This window comes from Typha angustifolia, chromosome 13, assembly GCF_048772165.1.
Source record: "Typha angustifolia cultivar Huaian chromosome 13, ASM4877216v1, whole genome shotgun sequence".
NCBI classification, from domain to species: Eukaryota; Viridiplantae; Streptophyta; class Magnoliopsida; order Poales; family Typhaceae; genus Typha; species Typha angustifolia.
In genome coordinates, this window is record NC_133251.1 from 16,428,733 (window position 1) to 16,439,305 (window position 10,573).

The window sequence follows — 10,573 nt, forward strand, 5'->3', positions numbered from 1 at the left end:
AGATACGATATTTTAATAAGAAGCTTCCATAGATTTTTATCCATCTTATTAAATCTATCTACTGTAGGTTGATAGAGGTCAGGACACCAAGGGGGACTAACACACACATAAATGCCAGAAGTTTGAGTAGCGACTATTTGGCCAAGTGGTTAGCAATAATGGAGGTCATAAACCCCTCAGGAACTTGGAAGTTGGAAAGTCTACAAGTTTGGGCCATGTCGACATCTATTATTAGCATAAGTCTTTAGATATTTGGAGAATGATTGCAAAGTGTTCGACTGATGTCTAGTCACCACCAGACACGCATGCAAATCTGAGGTTAGTCCACATTCAATAAATTCCCTACATCACATATGCACAATCACCTAACAGTTTGCTGGTCTGTTTATTAGGAAACTAATGCCACTGTTATGCTAGGTCTTAACTACCTTTTATTATAAGATATAAAAGATAAATAAAAAATTAATTAAATTTTGAAGAATATTTTACCTCGCCCCCTTTCTTTTGCCTTATTTCTGTTCTGATCTTTTCTTTTTTTTACCTATCTAAATTGATCCATACATTTTATTATAAATATTTGAGAAAACCCCTCGGGTTATTTTTAACCCCACAGAATATGATAGAATATTATTTTTAAAATATATTTTTATTTTTAAAATATCAAAAATGTCCATCATATTTAAAATAAAATTTCTCTTTTAAATATTTTCTTATATATTATAAATTCATCTTTATATATCAATAATCTATCTTGAGTGAGTCTATGTTAGTATCTAATAAACTTATTTTCTTTTTTATATTCTATCTCATTGATGATGTCGTAGGTTGCTAAAAATAAAAAATATGGATACAAACTTAGAATGCATTCACTTTAATTTTATATCAGTTAAAAGATGGTATAATATTTATAGTTGTTTCCTTAGAATATGGAAGAAGAATGGGAAGAAGGTTTTGAGAGAATTTTTTTTAAATTTAGTAAATGGATCGGATTTACTGATGAGTACGAATATAAATATCCAAGAGAATGACAGTAATTTAGATAGGCGAATAAAGAAGGCTGGAAATGGGAATTAGGCAAAACTGGAAGGGGCAAAAGAAAAGTTTCCTATTTATTTATTTTTGGATTTCGCGGGAATTATTTATTTGGAATTAAATAAACCGAGTAAATTCGGACATTTCGCGGGGTTACCTTTTATGACCGGTTACCGGCGGCGTTTTCCTCAGCTACCCTCGAAGGTTTTTACTAGATTTGGAAAGGAGAGAGGGGTTATTTGCTAAAAGTCGAGGGGGAAATTAGGAAAGAAAATATTATGGATTAAAAACAGAGCGGCGTGGCGCGTAACGCGGTAGGCCTACACGCTTAGTAGAAGCGAAACATTAGAGGAGGGAGGGAGGTCTCCCCATGGCGGAGATTAACGACAATAACCACGTTATTAAGTTCTAATGTGGCCGTAGAGAGAGAGAGGGAGAGAGAGGGGAGGAGGGGGTTTGGCGGGGTTTTGAGGTGGAGTTATTGGTAGAGGAGAGCGATGGCGGAGAAGGGGAGGAGAGGAGGGTTTAGTATACCCTTAACGGTGTGTTGGCAGGAGGCAGCGGAGAAGGAGCTCTCGAGGGACGGAAGCCATTACAGCTTGTCGAGCGGGATCCTTCCTCCGCTTGGGGCGCGGAGTAATCGGAGGAGTAAGCTCCGAAGGTTTATTGTCTCTCCTTATGATCGGAGATATAGGTAACGAGATCGTATCGAGTTTGTTCCTTTGTCTTTTGATTTCTGTTTTTATTTTAATTTTTATCTTGTTGTTGCTCTGGAGCGAAGAAATTTCGACTTTTCGCTCGAGATATGAGATATTGCATGAGTTTGTTTGAGGATAAAGGGGACCGTCTCTAAAGAAACTTTTCTTTTTCCTCTGTTTTCTTATTCAAGATTCTTAATTTCTTTTACCTTCCGATTTTATAGGAAGCAGCAATTCTTTTTTGTTCGGAATCTTGGGAAGTACATTTCTATTGTTTACGGTGTTTTTTTTAAATAAAAATATTTCCTCTTCTTTTACCTGTTCTTCCATACTTTATTTGCAGTAAATAATTGAGGATTTCTCACATAGAAATCAAAAGTTTTTTTCGTTCTTTTTAGAGGTTCTGATAACAATATTCATCTCGGATTGAGTTCTTTCATTGAACCTGCGGTATTAGGAAGAGAAGAGTTTCGTAAGAGAAAGAAGATGTTTGTCTATGAGATACTTAATGCGTTGAAATAGAAAATGTTTGTATGTTTTCTGAGCTTTCATCCCATTCTCTTAGATGGGGTTTAATTTGGTATTGTAGCTTGCAAGAATATACAGTGAATGTTACAGAAGAATAAGATTTAGTGTGTCCAAGCTTCTTCTTCCCTAAAGTCGGTTCTGATATTTATGCAGAGCCTGGGAGACCTTTCTTGTCGTCCTGGTCATTTATTCCTCTTGGGTATCTCCATTTGAATTTGGTTTCATTCAGAAACCAACAGGATATCTAGCTGCAGCTGATAACATTGTCAATGGATTCTTCGCTATTGATATCATTCTGACATTCTTTGTCGCCTATCTAGACAAAGCAACCTACCTGCTCATAGACAACCCTAAGAAAATTGCTTGGAAGTATACAAGCAGCTGGTTTATGCTCGATGTCTCTTCCACTATCCCTTCAGAAATTGCTCGAAAAATGCTGCCTCCAAAGCTCAGGTCATATGGATTCTTCAACATGCTTCGGTTGTGGCGCCTTCGAAGAGTTAGCGCACTTTTTTCTAGGTATGCTTGTTTCAGGGAATGAAGAAACCTTTAGATGTAGCTTCTTCCACATACCTTGCTAAAAAGCTTTTCCTTTGCCCTTATAATGTCTTGGAAATTGGAAGGGAAACCCCTTAGCTAGTTAGCTTTTAAACCATTACGGTGTTGTTAAGCAATTTGTTACTTTATGCCTTATTAGTACTGTTTGTGACACTTACATGAGTCAGAGTTTTTGTCTTGCCAGATTGGAGAAGGATAAAAACTTCAACTACTTTTGGGTTCGATGTGCAAAGCTTGTTTGTGTAAGTAGCAAATTCCATTCTGTTCTTATGGAATTTTCTGTCATACTTGTCTCATTCATTCTGTGATAATCATATAGGTGACCCTTTTTGCTGTCCATTGTGCTGGATGCTTCTATTATCTTCTTGCTGATAGGTATCATGATCCCAGCAAGACGTGGATTGGCAGTACAGTGCCTGATTTTCATGATGAAAGCCTGTGGATCCGGTACGTGACGTCAATGTACTGGTCAATCACCACCCTAACGACTGTCGGTTATGGAGACTTGCATGCAGAAAACACAATAGAAATGGTTTTTGACATTATCTACATGCTTTTCAACCTTGGATTGACAGCGTATTTGATTGGAAATATGACCAATTTGGTTGTCCATGGGACAAGCCGTACTAGAAAATATGTGAGCTTTTCTAACAAATACTCTTGAGTTGCCTTTTCTTAGTATGAAGTCATGGATAATTTTATTCTTTACAAATTTATGTCTGGTGGGTTCCTTTTGAACTGCAGAGGGATACAATTCAAGCTGCCACTGGTTTTGCTCAAAGAAACCAGCTCCCTGTTCGGCTGCAAGAACAGATGATCTCTCATATGTGTTTGAAGTTCAGGACGGACTCAGAAGGCCTTCAACAACAAGAGACTCTTGATGCTCTTCCAAAAGCTATTAAATCCAGCATTTCAAACTATCTGTTTTATAATCTTGTTCAAAAGGTTTATTTGTTCCGGGGGATCTCAAATAATCTACTTTTTCAACTGGTAAGACATTATAAACGTAAAAGTTCGATAATCTTTTGAAGTGCTAATGGTTCACTGATAATGAAGCAAACTCTCGCATAACATTGTAAAATAATAGGTTTCTGAGATGAAAGCTGAATACTTTCCTCCAAGGGAAGATGTGATTTTGCAGAATGAGGCACCCACAGACTTTTACATATTGGTTACCGGCAGTGTGGTAAGTGCAAGCTCTACTTTAAGAAGTAATGTTAGGAACTGCAGATTACTTGTGTCATCCAAATTAAGGATTCCACTGGACTGATATGTGACAAGGCTGAGAGGTTTCTTCTGCATTTAGCCATTTAGTAATATATTACACATGCATGCCCTGAAAGCTGATGCATCAACCTCTTTGTTGTAGGATTTAATAGACCACAAGAATGGGGAACAGGCAAGTTTTAAGTTGTGTATATTATGTTAAGAAAATTCATTCTTTAGATTAATTTCGTTAAGGAATTGGTTGTAATGTGCAGATTGTCGGGGGAGCTAAATCAGGAAATGTTGTAGGAGAGATTGGGGTTCTTTGCTATAGACCCCAACTATTCACTGTTCGAACCAAATCACTATGCCAGCTCTTACGGTTGAATCGCACTATTTTTCTTAGTATTGTTCAGTCAAATGTTGGAGATGGAACAATAATCATGAATAATCTGCTTCAGGTTAATAATCCAGTTTCTCATGTATTATGGTTTATTGATTTCTCATGACTAGGTTTGAGATATCTGTTCTTTCTATACATATTCTCATTTCAAAAGTCAATAACCTTATATCTAACCCGGATATTTGGGTCTAAAGGCTTTGTTTTTCTTATATGTAGCTAAATTTCCACAACTGTTTTTACAATTTTATCAGGTACTGTAATGAGTAACTTATGATTTAATCATTTAATATCTTTTTGCTGTTTGTATTCTACCTTCGTGCAGTATTTGAAAGAGCAGAAAGAAGACCCTGCAATGGAGGGAGTCTTAAAAGAGATAGAGAATATGCTTACTCGTGGACGGTTAGATTTGCCTCTTACCCTATGTTTTGCAGTAAATAGAGGAGATGATCTATTAGTGCAACAACTTCTCAGACGTGGTTTTGATCCAAACGAGTCAGACAACAATGGGTGCACAGCACTGGTTAGGAGTACAAACTCTGTCAGATTGACATATGTATTATTCTACTTAATGTCACCTGAAACAAGTATTCAGCTTGGTCTTTCCATTTATATGATAAACAGCATATAGCGGCATCAAAGGGAAGTGTTCGGTGTGTCCATCTCCTGCTAGACTTTGGAGCTCATCCCAATAGTAGAGGTATGCTGCAGCAATTTCAAGTACTGTTTCGGGTGGTTACTCAATATTTACCCTAATTATATGCCTCCTGCAGAAAATCAACATACTAAATGTACTGTTAGTTTTTCCTTTGAATAATCTTCTTTTGAAGACCCGCTAATCGCTATCCTGAAAGATCCCTTCTGTATTTACCACAATTTAGGACATTCTTCGCATATGCCAGCACCATCCCGTGTCCTAATTAGGGGGCATAATGAAGTTGTATCGAGTGGGCTAGGCAACTAGTGTTGCTATTAACCTTAACATAGGCGAGCCAGAAGACTCGATATAATGGCATTCACATTGCCCTTTGGGTTCTTCTGTTTTTCTCCCCTCGCTGAATGCCAAATAGAAAATCGTTATTCACATATTAATACATACTTTGGCTGGTATTACTCATGCATTTCATATAAAATATTAAATAGTAATCGAATATCAAGTAAGTCAATTGAAGTGTAATTGACTTACGCAATTACACTTCTTTTTTCCTTCTCTTATAGTACTTTATGCAGGATAAGAAGGCATCACTACTATACAGGTAGCAAACTTGATATTCAAATATTAGTTTAACTTAAGTAGACAAGGCATGTTTGAGTGTTCAGTTCATATCTCCTGGATTGGCTTGCTTTAAAGGTTAACTAAATATACCTTCCACGGACTTGTCCAACAACTTAGCAGATGCTCTTAGATATGGGAAATACCATTCTATTCAACACAAAAGATGTTTGATTTATTATGTCTACATATATAATATCCATTCTTAGCGTCCCTTTCTGTGTATGAACCATCTTAAAATGTCCTCAAGCTGGTGTGGAACATGTGACCTCAAGCTACAGTCCAGTAGTCAATATTATATTCCCATTGCAATATTATGAAGATAATATTATATAGATTGCATAATGCTTTTTAAATGCTGCCTGTTTACGTGCAGATTCTGAAGGGAGGGTTCCCCTTTGGGAGGCTTTACTTGGGAAGCATGAAAAGGTGGTCCAGCTGTTAGCAGATAATGGTGCAGATCTCTCATGCGGTGACATGGGCCTATATGCTTGCACAGCTGCTGAGGAGAACAACATCAAGCTGCTTGAAGACATTATACGATACGGTGGAGATGTTACATTACTAAGGAAAGACGGAAGTACAGCATTACATCGTGCCGTCTGTGAAGGGAATACTCGGTTAGTTGACTTCTTATTGGAACAAGGAGCTGACATAGACAAACCAGACTTTCAAGGTTGGACACCGAGAAATCTAGCTGATCAGCAGGGCCACGAGGAGATAAAAGCTCTCTTTGAAGTGAAGCGAGCATCCGATCAACATTGCTCAGTATCCTACCCCAACCGAGTTCCTCTTGGAAAATTTAAAAGTGAACCTGTAATCCGACAAATGAGTTGTGAAGGCAGACCAGTACCGGAAGTTGGGACTTCAAACAGCAACAATGATGCATGGATTACCAACTTTCACCGGTCGCTTTTTGGGATTATCACATCAGGTCATGTGATCAAGAATCCTCGTGGACTAATTATTCCTCCGAGGGATATTGGGATGTCCGGTGGTGCCTATCTCCATCGGAGTCGGGTAACCATTAGCTGTCCTGAGAAGGGCAACACTGCAGGGAAGCTTGTACTTCTACCAGAATCACTGAAGGAGCTCCTTGACATAGGCGCTGAGAAATTTGGGTGTTTGCCTACTAAAGTCCTAACAAAAGAAGGAGCTGAAATTGACGATGTGAACCTTATAAGAGATGGTGATCATCTTGTTCTAGTCAGTGATGATTAGAGAAGTTAACACAAATGGTGGGGAGAGCAACTAATTTTATGGCTCCTGTCTTTATGAAGTCTTGCTGTGTAACTTAGTCTGACCATCTAGGAACATCCAGATGTGTGGGCATTATGTTAAAGGTAGTACAAGGGAAGATTAGCGCAATTAGGTCTGTGATGTGCAATCGAACAGGATGAGTTATCATTGACCTGGCGCTAATTAAAATAAATCTGAGGGATCTTTATCAGTTAGCATCTTATGTTTTTTCCTCGGGAGGTGAGTTTGCAGAAGTTATATGCGAACAACACTTTCCTGGTGGCACCTATGTTTACGCTCACAATGCAACCACAGCAAAGTTTACTGTAAGAAAATTTTAATGTTGTTTTAGCTCTTGCCAACTTGTAATATATCTGCTTTACTACTGCTGAAAATTAAGCTGCGGATCTGTCAATTTTCTCACTTTTTAAAGCATCTTCTCCTCCTCTTTCATTTGAGCAACCTCTATAATGAATTAGTTTGACATCACAAGGGTTAGCATCTTCCTTTCTTTGGTTGTTTGATGTATAGGGAAGGGAAACTTGAGAATTTAAAAGGAAAATAAAAAATAAAAACAAAAGATTACAGCTGAAGTTGTTCTCTTTCCTGTCTTTCTTGAAGGAACATGAGCAGCCTAATTTTATCTCGTGTGATACTCGTAGGTATTACATTAAAAAATGAACTAAACTTGTATCTGCACATACCTTTTATTCTCTCTATGTGTATGCAATGCACTGCACTGCCATGTTTGTAGTTGATGCTGCAGATGAAACTTTTAAAGCTGTAGATGGAATAAAGGAGCTCAACCACCCCCTCAAATTAGTCCAAGAACAGCAGACTTAAGTTTACAAATAGTAGCCAATATAGTTATCCTCCAACAACATACACTTTTGAAAAATAAATTCCTATACAAACTGCTACAAATTCAACAGAATAAGATTCATGTCCTGAAGCAGAGACATGCCATGCTAGTAAGTGAGAGATCAAAGCGGGGAGATCTTAGGAACCACCACTGGAAACGTATCAATCTCATCGATCCACGGGTTCTTCTCCTTTGCAGGATTCACACTTTTGAGAGCCTTCCATACCGCGCTGTTACACTTGAAGCCCGACCCGAAGGCGATCTGCCATACCCTGTCTCCCTTCTTCATTCTTCCTTTGGCCTCTGAATAGGCCAACTCGTACCACAGAGAGCTACTTGAAGTGTTACCAAACCGGTATAGTGTCATCCTAGATGGCTCCATATGCCATTCTGATAGCTGCAAGTTCTTCTCCAATTCATCCAGAACGGCTCTCCCCCCTGCATGAATGCAGAAATGCTCAAATGCCAACTTGAAATCGGGGATGTAAGGCTTAACCTTCATCTGGAAAAGCTTCTTGGCTACTAATGTGGCGAAGAAGAGCAACTGCTCAGACATGGGCAAGACAAGAGGGCCCAATGTGGTGATGTTGGTCTTCAAAGCATCTCCTGCAACTGCCATCAGATCCTTGGATAGAGAAATACCAACAAGCCCTTCTGCATCCTCTTCTTGAGTGACGCAGCCGAAGCACTTGTCATCAGAGCCCTTATGCGTGCGAACTGTGTGTACTAATTGATATTTAGACCGTCGTCGATCGGAACTCTTGTTGGATAAGAGAATCGCAGCTCCGCCCATGCGAAACAAGCAGTTCGAGACGAGCATCGACCGGTTGTTGCCGAAATACCAATTCAGAGTGATGTTCTCCGTGCTGATGACTACAGCATTGGTGTTGGGGTGGGCTCGAAGAAGATCCTTTGCAAGATCTATAGAGAGTATACCAGCACTGCAACCCATTCCGCCAAGATTGTAGCTGATTATATTACCCCTGAGCTTGTAGTGGTTCACCACCATCGCAGAAAGAGATGGCGTGGGATTAAACAAGCTGCAATTCACAATCAAAATGCCAATGTCCTTAGGCTTCAAGTTGGTTTTGGCGAGTAACTCGTCAAGAGCTCCAAACATCACCATTTCTGCCTCCTTTCTCGCCTCCGCCATCGAAGGATTCGAAGGAATGTTACGAAGGGAGTCGGGAAGGTATGTTGCATCTCCAAGGCCCGACCTTTCGATGATCTTACGCTGGAACTCTACGTTCTCCTGCGAAAACTTGCCGACGGACGTAGAACAGAGCATAAACCTCTCCCTGGTGCACTTCCGGGCTTCGTCGGGCTTATAGCATGCGAAATCCACGAGGTAGACTGGTTTCGGTCGCGTGAGGAAGTAGAGGGTGGAGAGGAAAACAAGGAGGGTGGAGCAAAGGATGACGGAGACGAGGTTGAAGCGGAGATGCTCCCATAGATCACGGAGGTCTTGCAGGGAGAAGGTGGAGATTTGGGCAGCAATGAGGGCTAGGAGGGGGACGAGTACGAGGTACATGCCATGGGTGATGAGGTGGTGGTAACCAAGCTTTACATACTTGAGCTTAATGGATTGCTTGAAGTCAGGGAGCTTGTTTGATGACTTTTGGAGCAATGGTGCTTCCGAGCTTGCTTCATTGCCTTCACCCATGTCTAAGATTATGTATTAAATGAGAACGAGAGAGAATGCTTTCTTCTACAAGACAATAGCAATCAGAAAGCCTGCAGAAGAAAAATCCCCATTATTAAATCCATCAAGACCCAGATCACCAGATGACAAGGAAACAGAGTAAATATCCAAACAAACCTAGAGGCTAGAAAACCCAACAGAAGAAAAACATAAAGGTCTTTTAACTATCAAATGTAAGAAAAAGACGATCTTTTTTACATCAAAAATTAGATTTTGAGAGAAACAAAGATCAGAAGACTAACCTCGGGCCACGAATCCGACACCTGGAGGAGGAGGAGAGCTCACGAGAAGGATGGAGAGAGAAGCGGGGAGGAGGAAAGGTTTATATAGAAGTATCGAACGCAACCCCCTCAGAGGGTATTTTCCACATGATGTTTGGATGAATGCGGAAATATTTGGAACCTGAGTGGGGTTTCCTTTTTTGTCATTGTGCGGCGCGAATAGCGTGAGCCGGCGTGGATGTCGGAGGTTTGACCGAATTCTCCGTCGTCGTTCTTAACGCGCTTCCATACGTTTCGGGAAGCAGCAGTATTGGTTCGTCTTGGTCTAGAAGTCATTTATTAAAGTTCTAGTGATGTGAAATTTAAGTGTACCCTCAAAGACTAAAATATTTCTTACAAGTTAAAGCCTCTTTTCCTTCTATTAAAAAATCTAAAATAACTATTCTTGATTCTAACTTGTAATCTAAAATAATAATATAATAATTATTTTTGATGTGATATAATATTGATTTAAATACTTTTAATTTGTCATATAAATTTAGATTAAAGTGTTTTAATTTATTGTAAGTGTCATTAAGGATAAATTTTTAACTTGCAGAATGAGATATGTGACCGGTAGGTAGGTGGGGAGAGGATTCTTCAAATAATCTTATCAATTTAATGGTAGAATTATAATTAAACTTATATGTTATTTGAATATTATTTCAATTGGATATTTGATGTTTCTTTTCTAATCTAAAATAAGAAGAAATAAAAAATTACTAAAGCAAAATAGGGAATAAATTTGTAACTTATGATGAGTATAAATCCCGAAAGTAAATAGGAAATCCTAGTCATCTCATCATTTCTGGATG

General features: G+C 39.0%; 2 protein-coding genes across 6 annotated transcripts; one reads left to right on the forward strand and one right to left on the reverse strand.

Annotated features, from left to right (window-relative positions):
- The first annotated feature begins 1,373 nt into the window (after positions 1 to 1,373).
- Positions 1,374 to 8,009, forward strand: LOC140775065 (potassium channel AKT1-like). 5 transcript variants are annotated; one of them, XM_073118307.1, is made up of 11 exons: positions 1,374 to 1,726; positions 2,412 to 2,777; positions 3,001 to 3,058; positions 3,136 to 3,453; positions 3,561 to 3,806; positions 3,904 to 4,002; positions 4,186 to 4,215; positions 4,298 to 4,483; positions 4,748 to 4,945; positions 5,047 to 5,122; positions 6,072 to 8,009. In XM_073118307.1, exons 1-11 carry the CDS (start codon positions 1,530 to 1,532, stop codon positions 6,914 to 6,916), a joined length of 2,619 nt encoding a protein of 872 aa, XP_072974408.1. In that variant the 5' UTR covers positions 1,374 to 1,529; the 3' UTR covers positions 6,917 to 8,009. The 5 variants fall into 5 exon arrangements, with proteins under 5 accessions (XP_072974408.1, XP_072974410.1, XP_072974409.1 ...); XM_073118308.1 differs by having other exon boundaries at positions 1,566 to 1,726; positions 2,579 to 2,777; XM_073118310.1 differs by having other exon boundaries at positions 1,590 to 1,726; positions 2,579 to 2,777; positions 3,192 to 3,453.
- LOC140775066 (3-ketoacyl-CoA synthase 11-like) lies at positions 7,723 to 9,895 on the reverse strand. The gene is made up of 2 exons (XM_073118313.1): positions 9,741 to 9,895; positions 7,723 to 9,530 (listed from the first exon to the last, which is right to left on the reverse strand). The coding sequence occupies exon 2, from the start codon at positions 9,457 to 9,459 to the stop codon at positions 7,918 to 7,920; it is 1,542 nt and encodes a 513-aa protein (XP_072974414.1). The 5' UTR covers positions 9,460 to 9,530; positions 9,741 to 9,895; the 3' UTR covers positions 7,723 to 7,917.
- Positions 9,896 to 10,573: the final 678 nt, after the last annotated feature.